General features: G+C 52.6%; 6 protein-coding genes across 6 annotated transcripts; 3 read left to right on the forward strand and 3 right to left on the reverse strand.

Annotated features, from left to right (window-relative positions):
- Window positions 1-415: 415 nt before the first annotated feature.
- PHYSODRAFT_293694 (hypothetical protein) lies at window positions 416-2,801 on the forward strand (the record flags this gene model as incomplete). The annotated part of the gene is made up of 2 exons (XM_009517038.1): window positions 416-1,522; window positions 1,683-2,801. The coding sequence occupies 2 exons, from the start codon at window positions 416-418 to the stop codon at window positions 2,799-2,801; spliced, it is 2,226 nt and encodes a 741-aa protein (XP_009515333.1).
- Window positions 2,802-3,281: 480 nt separating this feature from the next.
- Window positions 3,282-5,828, reverse strand: PHYSODRAFT_293695 (hypothetical protein; the record flags this gene model as incomplete). The annotated part of the gene is made up of 3 exons (XM_009517039.1): window positions 3,282-4,247; window positions 4,389-4,975; window positions 5,477-5,828. 3 exons carry the CDS (start codon window positions 5,826-5,828, stop codon window positions 3,282-3,284), a joined length of 1,905 nt encoding a protein of 634 aa, XP_009515334.1.
- Window positions 5,829-6,439: 611 nt separating this feature from the next.
- On the forward strand, window positions 6,440-7,350 carry PHYSODRAFT_353471 (hypothetical protein). The gene is made up of 5 exons (XM_009517040.1): window positions 6,440-6,591; window positions 6,738-6,841; window positions 6,926-7,002; window positions 7,071-7,140; window positions 7,211-7,350. The coding sequence occupies exons 2-5, from the start codon at window positions 6,816-6,818 to the stop codon at window positions 7,299-7,301; spliced, it is 264 nt and encodes an 87-aa protein (XP_009515335.1). The 5' UTR covers window positions 6,440-6,591; window positions 6,738-6,815; the 3' UTR covers window positions 7,302-7,350.
- A 782-nt stretch (window positions 7,351-8,132) lies between these two features.
- Window positions 8,133-9,312, reverse strand: PHYSODRAFT_554353 (hypothetical protein; the record flags this gene model as incomplete). Its single annotated transcript, XM_009517041.1, has 5 exons — window positions 8,133-8,367; window positions 8,438-8,507; window positions 8,576-8,652; window positions 8,737-8,846; window positions 8,929-9,312. 5 exons carry the CDS (start codon window positions 9,310-9,312, stop codon window positions 8,280-8,282), a joined length of 729 nt encoding a protein of 242 aa, XP_009515336.1. The 3' UTR covers window positions 8,133-8,279.
- Window positions 9,313-9,557: 245 nt separating this feature from the next.
- On the forward strand, window positions 9,558-10,876 carry PHYSODRAFT_284180 (hypothetical protein). The gene is made up of 6 exons (XM_009517042.1): window positions 9,558-9,677; window positions 9,758-9,846; window positions 9,925-10,011; window positions 10,098-10,261; window positions 10,335-10,499; window positions 10,578-10,876. Exons 1-6 carry the CDS (start codon window positions 9,584-9,586, stop codon window positions 10,627-10,629), a joined length of 651 nt encoding a protein of 216 aa, XP_009515337.1. The 5' UTR covers window positions 9,558-9,583; the 3' UTR covers window positions 10,630-10,876.
- A 341-nt stretch (window positions 10,877-11,217) lies between these two features.
- Window positions 11,218-14,695, reverse strand: PHYSODRAFT_321758 (hypothetical protein; the record flags this gene model as incomplete). Its single annotated transcript, XM_009517043.1, has 7 exons — window positions 11,218-11,502; window positions 11,540-11,662; window positions 11,949-12,472; window positions 12,530-12,888; window positions 13,073-13,302; window positions 13,326-13,715; window positions 13,769-14,695. The coding sequence occupies 7 exons, from the start codon at window positions 14,693-14,695 to the stop codon at window positions 11,218-11,220; spliced, it is 2,838 nt and encodes a 945-aa protein (XP_009515338.1).
- Window positions 14,696-16,668: the final 1,973 nt, after the last annotated feature.

Consider the following 16,668-nt stretch of genomic DNA (forward strand, 5'->3'; position numbering starts at 1 on the left):
CAGGGGAGACGGCGTGTCTGTGGTTGTTCCTAGGAGACCAAGCAATTCATCGCCAGCATGGGAGAAATCTGCTAGCTGGGACGAACTTATATTGGCGAGATTCAACGAAGCCCGTCGATGATTGAGTGGCGACCACAAAAACAGAAGCACGAGTGTTACCAAAGGAACGGTAAAAGCCAAACAGTTAGTAGCATTCGTTAGGAATTATTATCATTGCGTGCGGCTAGAACTTTTTCTTTGTGAAATTTTTTTTTGTGAAATGAGTCACCAGCAGAACAAAACAAAATGTGCCGTGTGTTAATGGCTTATGATTGGCGGAGATTTTATCTTCGGCGACCTCTGATTGGTCGGTCACATCGAAGTGGGTGCATATGGTTGAAGTACCTTCATTCTTCTTTTGGCTCGACGCAGAACCATGGATTTCTTCCTAGGCAATTCGCGCTTCGGCATGTACTCGACGCCCAACATGCGATTCGGCCACCCGCCGCTGCTCCCTGCTGTCCGGAATTACGTGCGCACTCCTCTCCCTGCTCTGCCTCTGCCCCCTCGTCCACGAGTCAGTCGCTGGCCGTTCCAGTCAGTCGGGGGGCCTGACCATGTGTTGGAGACCAAGGGCGCTGTCTGCAAGGAGATCAGCAATTTACTTGCCAGGGTAGGGAGGGACGCGGGAGAATATTCCTTCGGAGACTCTGCCCCCATGCTACCGAGTCTACCTGGGATGACGATCAAGAATGTTGGTCTCGTGTCACTTCCACTTCGAAAAGAAAATGTGGCTTCACTGCAAAGCGAAGCGAGGGAAATAAAGAATAAGTTGTGGATGTTGGGCCCGAGTCAAGTGGAGATGCGGAACCCGGAGTGGAACAAAGCTATCGAGAAGCTGAGCAAGTTGACTGCAGAGAGATTGGGGTTTACTGAGGATATCAAATTGCACCCCGAGTTGGTCATGGTGGTGCTGTATGGAGGAGGCAGATTGGACGTACAGCAGGCGGTAGACCGCAGTGGCCGCAGTGTGGCGGCGCTGGAGGTCGTGTTGCCGTCGGTGTATAGTGGAGGTGCCTTGGTGGTGGAGGAGGAAGGACCGGGCCAACCGTCTCGCTACTTGCTGGGGACAGATGATGGCACAGCTGAATTTGAGCCGCACTTTGCAGTCTACGCGACGGGTGCATACCGAGCTGTGGAGGAAGTGACGAGTGGGTATCGCTTGGGGATGGTGTATGCGCTGTGCTTGCCTCCGGATATGCAGGGAAGTGGCGGGAAACGACCGAACGATTTCCTGCCGATGCAACTTGCGGAGGCTATGAAGAAGTTGAGTGCAAACGAAGTCGCGGTAAAGCGTGAAGGTGGAACGACCACAGCTGATACTGCCTCCGACTACTCAATATTTGCGCTGATGATTTCCAACCTACCGGATCGCGGTTACAGAGGTGTCGACTCTCTTGTCGGTGTGGACAAGGACCGCTCTCAGCTGCTGAGTGCTGCTAATTTGCTAATACCACCGGAGCAAAAGCTACAATTTTATATCGTGCGTCTTCAGCTCAAGTGTTGCGGAGGATACAACAAACAGAGGAAAGAGGAAAGGATGTCGTGGTAGTCTCTCGCGGGAGATACTCTGAAAAACGGCGTATCCGTTGAATGGTCAAAGAAGCTCAATTTCCTGAATCCGGGCAAGGAAACTGAAGCAGCTGTGGGCAACGGAAAACAGCAACAGTTTCCATGAACTGGAAAGGTTTTGTATCGTTGGATGGCCAAAGACCAATGATTTCAGGAACGTGGTGACATGGATCGGCGAATCTGCTATTGCAGCTTTCGTTCTTGCGGATGGCCCCGTTGACGGGGACAGGCTTCGCAGTCTTTTTCGTTTCGAAGCGGAGCAGCACCACTTAAAAAAGGTGGAAGTTCTCAATCCATACCTACAACAGCTTGCCAAGTGTGTTTCCGAGTTAGGCGATCCGACTCTCGCTGATGATTTTTTTAAGTTGTATTTTCCGCGACTGCAAAAGACTCGTCAGACGATTCCAGTTGTTGCTTTGCTCCTGCGGAATGCCGGATGGGAAGCCGTCACGGCTTCTGTCATATCTGCCGTTGATCAGCTGGACAACCCAATGGGTATGGCGTTGAGGTTATCGGAGGCGGTGAAGGGCTTACCTGCTCGAGCAGTTCTTCTTTCGTTTGCAATTGAGAAGGCTCGAGCTACAATGAGAAGGCAACCAGTACCTCCGTCATTCATTGTTGATTTTCCTTTGCTCTGGAGGGCAGTAACGGAATGCAACAACTCGCACATCTTTCGCAGCCTGGTGGCTGCGATCTCAAAGTTGAACGCCGATATGTTGGGGGTATACACAGAATCACTACTCGTTTGCGCCCAACTATCTCGTTTTCCAGAGCATCGTCAAGCGCTGGTTGCAATCGCTTCTCGCCGTCTTGACTGGTTAGCTGGGCTGGCTACACCGGAGTGGAAAATCTCGCAAGTCACATTTCCTGACGCTAGAGAGATATCGTCTTTTCTGCAAGGACCGCTAACTACCTTGGTTATTCGCGGATTCGATACCCTTGCAGCTGCGCGCGTTCGGGTGGCATTGCTCCAGAAAAACATTACGGGGTCTCTGACTATTTCCGCTAGGGCCCGCGGGAATTTCGCCATCGTGCAACTTGTGAAGTTTGCTGTCGTGCACACGGAGGAAATTGCTCGGTTACAGCTTTTATTGCGTAAATGTGGTCGAACGGGGACTGAGAACATCGACAGCAGCAACATCACGATTGGGCAAAAGCGATCAAGGGAGGGTTTCACAAGCAGTGCATAAGAGTGTCCAAGTAAGCTGTATTTGTATTGCGACTTTTGCTGTGGCGGCTAAAGTAATGATAGCAAGATCGAAGACCCTCGTCATCATTATAAGCTCTATCATCGCAGGCCAAATCGAGCAGTGACATGGTACAGGTAAACTCGCAGTCCGGGTATTCGTTCAGAGCACCACGTTGATGAACTAAATACTGTTTAGGAAGTCAACTAGTATGTGACGGCGTGGGTTAGCAGCACCGTCGGCATGGGTCCTGAAAGGAAAGCTAGCGCAGAATGGAAATCATGGACAAGCACGAAAAGTAGTTAGCTACGTAGTATATGAAACGTTAATTCAAGTCTTGATCCCAAGCAGATTGTTGTCCTTAATACCGGTCGCTCTGGCACAACAAAAGTTCAACGAAATATACTTCAGTAAAAGAAGCCGATGCTTCCAGGAGCTTGAAACGCACCCGGGTAAAACCTTCATGTAGTTGCGGGGCTCTGCTCACTCGAAAACCAAGTCGTCCGACTCATCTTCTCGCGTCCTCTTCAGCCCTATCGTGCGAGTGGTGGGGATGGTGTTGGCAGTGTCCACGTTTTCATCTTGGGGCAGCAAATCTCGCACGAGCTTGTCAATACCTTCCATTTCGGCCTCGTAGATGGGAACTTCATTGCGGCGAGTATCATAGTCTCCGCCAGCTTTGACTATTTGCACATACGCATCTCGTCCCCGTCCACAGGCGACGAATTGGAGTGATCCCTGTATTTTCTGGTGAAGCAGGTCAGCTTGAGTTCGAGCTTCAGCGATTCCAGAAAAGCCACGAATCTCGTAAACGGAATTTGTGTCTTGAAGAAGAAACTCCTCGATTGCAGCTGCATTGGGGAAATCCTTGGTCAGGATGCTCCACGCGAAAGGCTTCTTCGAGTCTTCGATCTCATTAGCAAGCCACTGACGGCGTTTAGTCGCGACAGAAGCCAGGGCAGCACGATGCTCCGGTAAGCTCGAGTCATCCATGCATGCTAGAAACGCATCAACCACTGGACGAAGTAGCTTGCCATCCAGGTTTTGGAGTAGAGCCAGCAAAATCGAGAATACTGGCGGGCTTGCACACGCCATCGCATGGCTCAAAAGCTTGACGATCTTAGTCGAAGACACGAAGACCTCCGGACGGGTCAAGCACCATGATCTGGCCTTCCCAACTGCAAACGAGGTGAGATCTCTACGCGCAGAAGCGTTGTCACTCAGGGTATCCGCCAGCTCCAGTGCTTGGCTCAATCGAGTCTCCTGTGCTCTTACGTCGAGAGCAGCCAGTAGCGAAGATCGGACTCTTTCCCAGCCGAATCGTTGCACGAGCGTGGGGAGCCATTGGATGAATAAACTCTTCTCCTTCTCCTTCAGGTGAACGACGTACTTTCGGCAGAATGCGTCAACAAACTGCACATCTCCCAACTCGGCAATAACCGCACCAAGCTTCAGGCAAAGTGCCAATAGCAGAACAGGCCCTTTGCAAAACTCAAACGTCTTGCCAATGTGGCCGAAACCAAGGTACCGGTGCTTTTCGAGTAGCCTTCCGAGCGTTGTGACGCTGATGAACTGATGCGACACAATTACGGGAACAGAAGCCAAATCTCCGAATAGCGTCACTGTGTTCCCAATGTCAGCCGAAGCAGGCCAGGCAACAAGAGCAAACCGCTCGTGCAAACTGCTGGTTTTCCTGTTGCCACTCTCCCAGAGCTGACTCAGCGTCTCACTGCCAGGATTCAAGAAGCTGAATCTCCTCGTCCACGAGACGCCAGGTCCAGCACTGTTAATTTTCTCACCACTAGCAGAATACCACGCCTCGCCCTCCAATCCTTTGATCGATGACCCCAACTCGTACCATACACGAGCCAGATAGAACACTAGCTGTTTGCCCGGCGGAAGAAGTGCGTTCGCGTCTTTCAGCATCCGCAATCGGTCACAGTCCACTCCCGAAAGTGAGTTTATTCCTGCAGCAGCAATGTTCTCCTGTGTGCACTCCTTGGAGAGCATCATTGCGAGTATCACACTCTCTTGTTCATCAGTCTTGTCATCTTCCCCAATACGCATCCCACCACTCAGTTCAGCGTCATCAGGCCCTCCTTTGATCTTTTTCAACGCCTCAGCAAGTTGCATCCGAACAAAGTGTCGACCTTCCTGACAGCTCTCAAGTGAAAGACCTGCCGGCAAATACATCGAGTAGATCAGCACCACTCAATATCCACTCGCCACTTTCTCCACCGCGCAAAAAACTTCAGCACTATACACCAGAAAATGGGGTTTGAAACCCGCGGCTCCGTCCACTTTGCCCAAATCAAAGCGAAATTATCTCCCAGCTCCTTCTCCTTGCGCCACCCAGTCCCCTCCAGTATACTCCGACGGCAACAGCACCACCAAAGTCGCCACCGAGTCTCCATTCTCTAAGTCTTGCACTGTGTCAATTCGACCTCCAGCCCCCACCGCCATCAACTTGGACAGCACCGGCTGCAGCATAACTCCATCAAACCCCAGCCTTCGGGAGCTGATTTCAGCCAGTGACTGGAGCCCGATACTCCACGCCGGGTTCTTCATCGTCACTTGACCAGGAGCCAACGCCCACACATTCTCGCGAACCTCGTATCCTCGTTCCACAATTTTGCCGGCAACTTCCACACACAACGGGAGTGGCACAGTGCCGCCACCTTCCAGAGCGAGACCCGGCACGTCCGGGAGTGTGGAGGCCGCTTCTCCGAAGGAAGAGTGGCCGAGGTCGTGTGCTCTACCGAGCAGATCGCTGATCTCCTGGCAAGTTTTGTCGCGTGACACGAGCACGTCGTCTGGTCGGCCGATAGAGTAGAACGGCCACAAGTCTTCTGCTTGGTAGCCACTGTCGCGATGGCTGGAGTCAGTCTCGCTGTCGCTGAAGCTGTGCGGGAGGCTCGCGTCGTCCATTGGCGGCGTTCTTTCAGCTCGGAGTCCGATTGGAGAATGAATGACGCGGTCAACTTCAACTTTGCGCACGTCGCATATTTTTACGGTGTCGTAGTGATTCATTAGCAATAAAAAAATTAAGCTAGTATTCATGAACAAAAAATACTATATAATTTAGCTAAAGTTGGAGGGCGGTAATTGGATTGGGATGAATGTGTTGTGCATTTGCTTTGATTGCAATGCCCTGCAGTATTTTCTGGGAAAATTGCATGTACTGAGGTTCTGGAGATGAACAGTTATGAGACCTGGAGAAAGTAAACAAAAGTGGCCTACAATATGGCGTGAGGGCAGGGATTCATGTTTTCATAATATCTCGTATACTTCGTAGTAAATACTTCGAACCCCTCATATACTTCTAAGTAAGTAGTCCGATTAAGGAGGACATACAGATGGATGCACCTTTCGAAAAGTCTTCTTTTACTCGAAGTACCAATAACCCCTTCTCCGCTTGAGGAAAATTCCATAACATTTAACAGGTCAGTAGCAGACTTTCTCCTCCAGTAGCCCCAGTCTGCAGCGCCCGCACCCCAGCCCGACCACAGAACTTGTTGTAGAAGTTGTGCTTGCTGGCGTTGACCCTAGGCTCGACCAGCGCGTCCTTGAGCAGCTTGTCAATGTTGCTCTGGTCCAAGCAGCCGCTCTCCACGAGGGGTTCCATCTTCTCGAGCTGCGCCTTGTAACGCCGCAGCTGCGTCTCCAGCACGGCGAACTCCTTGGCGGTCTCGTCCAACTGCTGCAGGTGCTCCTGGTCCTCCAGGTCCTTTAGGAACGCCGCGTTGTTGCACAGCGAGTCCAGACCTTCGATCGTGAACTTGAGCATCTCCAGGTGCTGCTTTTTGGCCGCGTATTGAGCGGCCTTCAACGCGCTAGGCAACGCCTGCTGGATGTTGGCCTCGAGCTCCGCGTCCATGTTGACACTTGAGTTAATTGACAGTTGGAAAAAGAAGTAATGGGTGCTGCTCGTTCTGGTAGATTGAATTGGCAGTGGACGAGGACGTGTTCATCCAGGAGAGCGAGAGCACGAAGAGCACGATCTGCCCGGTCACGCAGATGGAGATGGAGGACCCGCTGCGGAAGTACGGTGCTGCCTGCTGCTTAGTGTTGGGCTTGTGTTGATGCTGAATGTTTTGCGGGCTGTTGTTGTTGTTGTTGTTGTGCAGTCCTACCTGCGGCCACACGTACTCGAAAAAAGGAATCCAAGCGCATTTGCAGCGAAGCAAGAAGTGTCCCGTTGCAGGTGGGTGTTGGGCGGAGTTATTGCTTGCGTGGTATATATTTTATAATTTGCTAACGGGTATTGAACAGGTTGCCCGCAACAATTGTCGTTTGACAAGTTGGAGCGCGACGTCGAAATGGAGGTCATCATTGATCGCAGGTATGACCCGGAAGATGCTTCATTGCTTCTTGTTGATTGATCACTGACACTAACACTACTTCTGCGTTAGTCGCCACAACTCGGAGCAGCAACGGTCCCAGGCTGTTGCTGCAAGAGATCAGGACGACGAAGAAGAGGAGGAGGAATATGTTGTCGAGTAGTATTGCTGTAAGGTCTATCCTCAGCGATATACTTTCCAGGATGGCATATCGATTAGATCAAGTTATAATGTGCAGCCTATCGGGAGGGATGACGTCCGAGGGGAAGTCCATAAAATGTGAGTTCCTCGTTTGCACTGCCAATTTCGTTTTGCTCATGGCAGGCAAGTCGTCGAAATGGTCTAAAGTTGGCGGAGTGACGGGTAATTAGATCGGGCTTTTCAATAAGTACTCAACTGTAGAAGTCATGCTATTGCAGGAGGGCGACGACTACAGAGAGACCGTTTGCTACCAGGTCTGCAACCGTCCGGAGATGTTGGTGAGCCGGTGCGAAGTACATGTACAGTCATGAAATACAATCTATCTACCCAGAAAATGCTTACATTTTCGTCGGGGGGTATGAATATTTACTTCTGCAATGTTGTCCAACCAATACCGGTACAGTAGGCAAATAGGCAAGGAGGAATGCAATCACACATCTCGGTGACGCTAACGTTAGCATTCTGTCATCAAAGAAGCATGAAATCCAAAGTCAGCGTCTTAATTAGTTCTGTAATATCCCCGTGGTTTTCTTGACGGTGCCCAACTTTTCGCGCACATCGTATGGAGGGCGCGATTGGCTTGTTGAGTCACCGTATTGCTGTATCGCTGTAGGGTGCACCACCGTACTAATCGAATGCTGGTCATTTGTCACTAGCACAGCAGGGTACTTTGCATCAGTATCTCCACAGGCAGAGTGTGTAATGTTGCTCGACTCTATTCTTTTTTTTATAAAAAAAGGAAGTACTTCCGAAGTGCTAGAAAAACTGCCGCTTTGAAGAGCGCAACAATACGAGGGAATGAAACTCAAGTCCATTGTTGAGCAAGTTCTCAGCTTGGACCAACCTTTTACAGAATAATGACCGTATTCTCACCTTTTTTCGTAGACTTGCCCACCGAGCTGCAAACTGGATTCCACTTGCACTTCACCCAGCGGTAAAACTACTCGACAACATATTCCTCCTCTTCTTCGTCGTCCTGATCTCTTGCAGCAGCGGCCTGAGACCGTTGCTGCTCCGAGTTGTGGCGACTAACGCAGAAGTAGTGTTAGTGTCAGTGATCAATCAACAAGAAGCAATGAAGCATCTTCCGGGTCATACCTGCGATCAATGATGACCTCCATTTCGACGTCGCGCTCCAACTTGTCAAACGACAATTGTTGCGGGCAACCTGTTCAATACCCGTTAGCAAATTATAAAATATATACCACGCAAGCAATAACTCCGCCCAACACCCACCTGCAACAGGACACTTCTTGCTTCGCTGCAAATGCGCTTGGATTCCTTTTTTCGAGTACGTGTGGCCGCAGGTAGGACTGCACAACAACAACAACAACAACAGCCCGCAAAACATTCAGCATCAACACAAGCCCAACACTAAGCAGCAGGCAGCACCGTACTTCCGCAGCGGGTCCTCCATCTCCATCTGCGTGACCGGGCAGATCGTGCTCTTCGTGCTCTCGCTCTCCTGGATGAACACGTCCTCGTCCCCATCGACTGCAAATTCAATCTACCACCAGCAATTAACACGTAGCACAGACGGTCAGCCTCAAAATTTCTCCTCCAGTAGCCCCAGTCCGCAGCGTCCTCACCCCGGCACGGTCGCAGAACTTCTTGTAGAAATCGTGCTTGCTGGCGTTGACCCTGGGCTCGACCAGCGCGTCCTTGAGCAGCTTGTCAATGTTGCTCTGGTCCAAGCAGCCGCTCTCCACGAGGGGTTCCATCTTCTCGAGCTGCGCCTTGTAACGCCGCAGCTGCGTCTCCAGCACGGCGAACTCCTTGGCGGTCTCGTCCAACTGCTGCAGGTGCTCCTGGTCCTCCAGGTCCTTTAGGAACGCCGCGTTGTTGCACAGAGAGTCCAGACCTTCGATCGTGAACTTGAGCATCTCCAGGTGCTGCTTCTTGGCCGCGTACAGCGCCATCTTCAACGCGCTGGGCAGCGCCTGCTGGATGTTGGCCTCGAGCTCCGCGTCCATCGCGTGGCGTTTCTTAAAAAGCGCGCCAAAGGTTTAGAAATACGCGTGGAAATGATTGCTACTAGTTTGTGTTTTCACACACAAAATACAAATAGTTTTTGTATCCGCCCAAAGAGAAAGGCTCATAGTGATGGCGTTCGACGCGGCGGGAGCAGCGAATCTGGAGCAGTTCACGCTGCTGGCCAAGAACGCGCGCGGCCGTGCGTGTGTGGCGCTGATCCAGCAGGTGCTGAGCAACAAGAAGCTCTTCGTGTTCCGCGAGCTGCTGGACATGCCCAACGTTGAGGCGCTGCGGGAGTCCGAGTACAAGGAGCACTACGAGCTGCTGCGCATCTTCTGCTTCGGCACATACAACGACTATCTGGGTAAGTGAAGTGCTGTGACTTTTGTGAGTTGTTGGGGTTAATGGAGCTAATTGTGTGTCGTTGGGGTGTCTTGGGTCTAGCACGAAAGAGCGAGCTGCCGGAACTCACGCCGCAGCAAGTGAACAAACTCAGGAAGCTCACGGCTGTGTCGCTCGCACACAGGTTCAAGGTAGGGGAAGAGCGGGCGTTAGTGGTTGGGTGGATGATTGTAGAGGGTGGACTGATTGCGAGTGCTTTGTGCTGCTAGAACATCCCCTACGATACGCTGATGCAGGATCTGGGCGTCTCGACGGTGCGCGAGGTGGAAGATATCTTGATCGACACAATCTACTCGGTGGGATCCACAGCTTGCAATAAGAGAAGGGGTGTAGTGGAGGGGTTGAGCTCATGTGTCCGTGACGTTTGGATTGCTGCTTGCAGGGTCTGATTCAGGGCAAACTGGACCAGAAATTGCGCTGCTTCGTTGTGAAGTACGCTGTCGGGCGCGACACGCATCACGAGGACATCGACGACATGATTCAGAAACTTACCAACTGGAAGACGCAGTCTGCTGAGATTTGTGAGAAGATCAACACCATCCTCGCGTACGGAATCGTATGGGCTGCTTTCACTGGATCGGTGCCGATTTTTAACGCTTCTGCTGCTTGTCAATGTCAGTATGGCGGAGAAACAGGAAGAGGACGAACGCACACGCGAGGAAGGTATTCGCACCAAGATTGCAGCTCGAGCAAGTGAGCGCGACAAGGGCATGGCTGCTGGTAGCGGAGGCTACCGTCCAGGCGAAGATTTTGCCCTGTATGCGGACGCTGGACCGCGACGAGGGTAAGTTTTGCCATCATATGGTATTGTATTCGGAGAGGCTATATGACTGACGCTATTGAGGTGTGGTGTGGTCATCAGAGCACCGTCCAAGCAGCGCATGCACTCGATGGGACGCAAGGGCCGGATGTGAGCAAGCAGAGACTCTCACCAAAATCGAGTCAGAGTCGATTCAAGCAAGTCGGTACTTGAACGGCACCTACAGCTAACTTTTGATAAAGGACAGCCTACGCGCCCAGGTTTCCCAGGTTAGAAAAATACTCAGATTTCTGATTCTGCAGGTATTGTCCAGGTGATGCCCCAGGTTATATCCAGGTATATGAATTATGAGCGTTATCAGATGAAAGTAATTTAAACAAGGATGGTTAAATTACCAGAACAGTTAATGTCCAGGTTAAAAACCTGGAAAACTCATGTGCGTAGTACTTGAGGAAAAGTGAAAATGACGGCCTACAGGCTGTGTCGGATACATTCTAGCCATTCATTTCTTGTTTCAGTGTCCAGGTAGTTTGCAGGTATGAAAACCTGGAAAACTCATGTGTGCACTACTCGGAAAAAAGTCGAAGTGGCGTCGATTGGTATCGATCGGAACCACACGACATGATAATGGCTTCAAAACAATCATTGTGTACCCATCTACTCGTACAGGTTTCTTACAGGTTGCAAACAAAAGTTGTCCATGTATTATCCATAAGATGCACTTCTCGCTGCTGCTCACTGTCTAGCTACGCTTCATCGTGGTGATCTTGTGCAGCATTGCCCAACGCAGCTTGGTGACGCCACTGGGAGACACATCACTTGGCTCTTCGCTGTCAACGCACGTCCACAATAGACGGCACGCAAACACCCCGCAGCTATCGCCATCTGTCTGCTTCGGCTCCGTCACTTCGATGTCGCTGTAAGCTTCATCCTCAAGGGGGCCTGCAAGGAGCTCGCTTGCCATCTTCTTAAGCCGTTTCTTGTTTCTCTTCCCACCCATGCTGTCATAGCCGCGCTTCACGGTCCACTACGATGCATCCCCAATGAACTCCACCAAAATTGACCGGCATAAATACAAAAGCATGCGCCTCAATACCACTAGCAATCTCGCCCAGCGACGTTGGTGCGAGTATGTGCTTCCCCATCTTACCCTTCTTAAGAGGAGGAACCATCACCGTCACGTTGTTCTTGTAAGTAGACAGAAACACGGTAAACGCCCGCAAGGCGTTGTCGTTCAGCCAAGCGGAGTCTCTGAAGCAGAAAAGGTCTGCGTAGGTCAGGTCGAAGCCAAAGCCATGTATGGCCAGCACTCGAGTACTTGCCAAGTAACAGCCCAGGGGGGGCGGGGTCCGCTACGATACCTTTCACGTCTTGGCTTAGCCATGTGCAACACAGTACCGCATTCCGGCATGTAGCCTGCCAATTCCACAGCGACTGCATCGCTTCTAACTGCACCCGGGTAAATCTGCCAACTTTCTCAATGGCGGCCACGTAACCTTCCGTTTCGCGTGTCACCCCTCCATCACTGTCCAGCTCAATCTCCTCCCCTTTTGCCAAACCACCTCTCAGTTTAGCTAGAGCGTCTTCAACGACGGACTCCGGTAGTCGGAAGCGCACAACTTCGCAAATATATTCCGTGTACGACATCCACTGGATTGATTTTCCGTCACCTTTCTTCTTTGTTTCATGCGTAGTCAAAAACGATCTGAGCTCGCGGACACCTGGCTTAATCAATTCCAGCGTTGCTGCCACTTCCGTCACGTCCTTATCTCGTAGTAGAGCTCTGAGTTTCATTCCATTGTTGTATTCTTTCAGCGCCAATGCTGCCTTCTCTCTCATCTGAGCACGATTCAACCGTGGTCGACCGACACGCCTCTTGTTTGTCAGTCGAACCTTTGAGCCTTTGCCTGGCTGCACCGATTCCTGGGCGGAGGCTGTCACTTGTGTCGGGGGTTCGTCTTCGTCATCATCTGGTCCTTTTTCGTGAGCTGCATCCTCTCCACCAGATGCACTAGGACGAGCATTCGTACCCCCCCCCCCCGTTCCTGGGCTACCTCCACCGCCTCCGTGGCTATCACTGCTAATACTGTTGCCCCCGTCACCACTAGCGCCAACCCGATCGGGGCCCGAATCGTCGACGAAGTCTGCATCAGCTTGCACCAGCGGAAACTTCCCTTGACGTAAGTCGTACCACCACTTATCAATCTGCTTCATCGCAGACTCGAACACAGTGTCATCGCATCGGACAAGCTCGCTGCTGATTCGACCAAACGCCTGCTGCGAACGCCGATACTTCTCGGCTTCACTCAAACTGCCAGCGCTCGCAGCTGAATGCCCTTTGTAGAGCTTAGCAACGAACGGATTTTCCACCTCCATCAAGTCCTGTTGCGAGATGCGATTCTGTCCAAACCACCTATTCATGCACATCAATAACAAAACATGGTTAAAACTTGGTCAATACATGGGTAAAACGAGATACCTGGATAACACCTGGTCAATACTCATAGAAAAACTGGACATACCTGGACGAAATGGAAGAGAATGGGATGATGAAGGGGCTTCCACACACTTTTCTTTAGACCATTGCATGTCTGCACGGAAGCTTCATAGTCTGCGAAAACTCGCAGTCGCACACCCAGCCTTCCTTCTCGAGGAGATACTCGTTCTCCTCGCTTTGTACGGTGATCGTAGCGCCATTGTCCTTGAAAGCGTAGGTATCGACAACCCCGGGGTTCGTAGCAATGTCAAATTGTGTCTTCAGAGCAGCTGCTACCCACCTCGTGGTCATGCCCAGAGCGACGTTCAACTCCTCAGGGATGAGGCGTCTCTCAGGGTACCCGGCATCCCGACCTTGGACCGATAGGCTTCTTCTTTGCGGCGCTGATATTCCAGAAGCACCTCCAGACTAGCGCGCATAGTTAGATGGCCTTTCAGCTTTCGCTTCAGCTTACCGAATAGGCTCTCGACACGATTATTCGTGTGATTGCCGAAGTGTGGCAAATCGACACGATAAGCCATCACCCACATCTCTCGGCACGCATTCCAGTTCTTGTCGAAATACTCCCATAGCTCCACACGACCATTCCGCGAGGCCAGACTCTTGAACTCATCCCGATGCCGCACATAGTCTTCCTCAGTTCTGGAGTATGTCATGTTCGTGATGGTGTGCTTCATCTGCGTCAAAACTTCTGCTTCGTAGGCTCCATAGGTCTGCGATTTCTTGATGGTTTCATGAAGCCACTTGATGACATGAAAGTGGCAGATAAGAAGGAAGTGCTGGCTTGGGTGTCGACCAGGAGCTCGATTCCGGGCATGAGCGGAGACTCGGCAGGAACCTGGCGAATACCTGGGTAAGACCTGTAGATGTCGTCGGAAACGGGGTGGTTGTGGCTGTAGACTTCTCGCTTCATGACGATACCCAACTTTCCATCTCGGCGAAGGACGACTTGTGCAAGCATCTGGAACGGACACTCAGTGCGGCGGAGCTTGTGCGACATCCTCTTCCCCGTCGATCTCTCACGCTCCTTCCAGCCGTGTGTGCAGATGTACTTCCGCTGATAGGGATCCCACTCGTCGGGCACGAGAGGAATTTCTGTGTCAGGAAGCCCTCGGAAGCGGACCTGCTTACGCAAGTCTGCGTTGCGGCGAGCCACGTTGATGACCTCCGCGATGACGATCTTCTGTCGCGTCGCATCCATGTACTCCTGTTGGCTGACATCAAGCAGGGGCCACGAGTCCTGCTGGGCCTTGAACGCTAGAACGTGCACCAGGTCCTCGTCTTCAACGTCGGAAACGGTGCGCTTGTTCCCTTGGCGCTGCCCGCCCTTGGTAGCTCCTTTCTTCTTTTTCTTCTTCTGCGCGCCCTCTTCTTCATCTTCTTCAACCTCTTCATCTCCGTCTTCCTCTTCGTCTGCATCTTCTTCCTCTTCGTCTGCATCTTCGGTGTCTTCTTCCTCTTCATCATCTTCTTCTTCCTCTTCTTCTGCGACATCTTCTTCCTCTTCGGCCGCTTTCTCCTCTTCATCGCCAGTGGATGAGTCGCCTTCTGCAGTCGCATGAGGGCCGAACTGCGTGGCCCGTGAGTCGTGGGCATCCTGAAGCGCCTGTGATCGCTGCGATCTGGTGCGCGCGCTGGTCGCCTTCCTGCGTGCCTCCTCCTCCTGCCGCGCCCGCTCGGCCATCTGCGCCTTGATATGGGCCATCTTGGGGGTGCGCGCCATGATGCTGGGGTCTCCAGGGCCGAGCAGCCGCCGCACGTCGAATGCCACGTGGCTGGAGCTGGGCCCCTCGAATTGGTGGCTGTGAGGCAAAAGCTGAAATGACGGTAATAAAAAACGGGATAAATTATCCCTGGACAATACCTGTCGCCAGACCTGAATAATACCTGTTTTGCAAAACCTGGGCTAGTAGCTTGCCGTTTGATAAATGAAGCAAGTCGCTCCTGCCGTCGTTGACGCTGAAGTCCTCTTCAACTCGCCAAAATTAACGTTAGCAACCTCTCCAAATCAAATGTTTCGGTCACACACCCAATCAGCGCACATAAATAGTCAGCGCATTCACATTGCGTTCACTTGGTCTCACTATCGCCACTAACCTCCACCCAGTTTGAATTGAGTTGCCCATGACGATTCCCAACCATGGCAACGGCGCCCAGCGCAAGCGTCCGATGCACGCTTCGGGCCAGGGCTTCAAGAACCACAAGAAGCACCAACAGCACCGCGCCAACGGCGCCACTCCATCCGTCTCGGAGCTGCAACGCACGCGCCAGAGACTCCCCATCTACGCGCACCGCAGCAAAATCATCGAGGCGGTCAATGGCAACCAAGTCGTGATCCTCGTGGGCGAAACGGGCAGTGGCAAGACGACGCAGATCCCTCAGTACATTTGGGAGAGCGACCGCGCCCATGCCCGCGTGGCCATCACGCAGCCGCGTCGCGTTGCTGCCATCACCGTGGCCCAGCGTGTGTGCGAGGAGGCCAACCGCGGCCCGCTGGGCGACAGCGTCGGCTACTGCGTCCGGTTCGACGACACAACGTCCAAGAACACGAGACTCAAGTTCATGACGGACGGTATGCTGGTGCGAGAGGCGCTGCTGTCCCCCACGCTGGAGCGGTACTCGGTGGTCGTGCTGGACGAGGCCCACGAACGGACACTGCAGACGGACATTCTGTTCGGCATTGTGAAGCGCGCTATGCGCAAACGCAAAGACCTCAAGGTGGTGGTCATGTCTGCTACGCTGGATGTGGCGCTGTTCCGGAGATTCTTCGAGGACTTCAAGCCCTCGGTGATTCAGATCCCCGGTCGCATGTTCCAGGTCGACGTGTTCTACACCGCCAAGACGCAGCCGGATTACTTGGACTCGGCCTTGGTGGCTGTGCTTCAGATTCACCTGGACGAGAAGACGAGTAATGGAAGTATTCTGGTGTTCTTGACCGGCCAGGAAGATATTGAGACGCTGGAAACGCTGCTGGAGGAGTACGCCCGATCGCTTCCCGCGGACGCGCAGAAACTCATGGTGTGTCCGATTTTCGCCGCTATGCCGCGTGAACAGCAGATGAAGGTGTTCGAGCCGGCTCCGGCAGGAGTGCGCAAGGTGATTCTTGCAACAAATATTGCAGAGACTTCCATTACGATCAACGGTGTCCGGTACGTCGTGGACACGGGGCTCGTCAAGCAACGCTCGTTCGTTGCCTCGAGCGGTATGGAGATGCTGCAGACCGAATCGGTGTCGAAAGCGCAGGCTTGGCAGCGGACAGGTCGTGCTGGACGTGAAGCCCCTGGTATCTGCTATCGGATGTTCCCGGAGGAGACTTTTGAGCAGCTTCCGGAGCGTGCGATTCCGGACATTCAACGTGTGAGCCTGGAGGTCGTCGTGCTGCAGCTCAAGTGCATGGGCATTGACGACGTGCTGGGCTTCGACTTCATTGAGAAGCCACTCAAGACGTCTCTCATCAAGGCTCTTGAAAAGCTGTACGCGCTTGGTGCGCTGGACAACAAGGGCAAGCTCACCACGCGTGGTCGACAGATGGCTGGTCTGCCCGTGGAGCCAATGTACGCCGTGATGCTGCTGAAGGCGACGGAGCTGGGTTGCGCCGAAGAAGCTTTGAGCGTCGTGGCCATGCTGTCTGTGGAGTCCATCTTCTACTCCCCTCGCGACAAGAAGGCCGAGGCAGCGCAATCGCGCGCGCGGTTC

This window comes from Phytophthora sojae, assembly GCF_000149755.1.
Source record: "Phytophthora sojae unplaced genomic scaffold PHYSOscaffold_1, whole genome shotgun sequence".
Classification (NCBI taxonomy): Eukaryota; Oomycota; class Peronosporomycetes; order Peronosporales; family Peronosporaceae; genus Phytophthora; species Phytophthora sojae.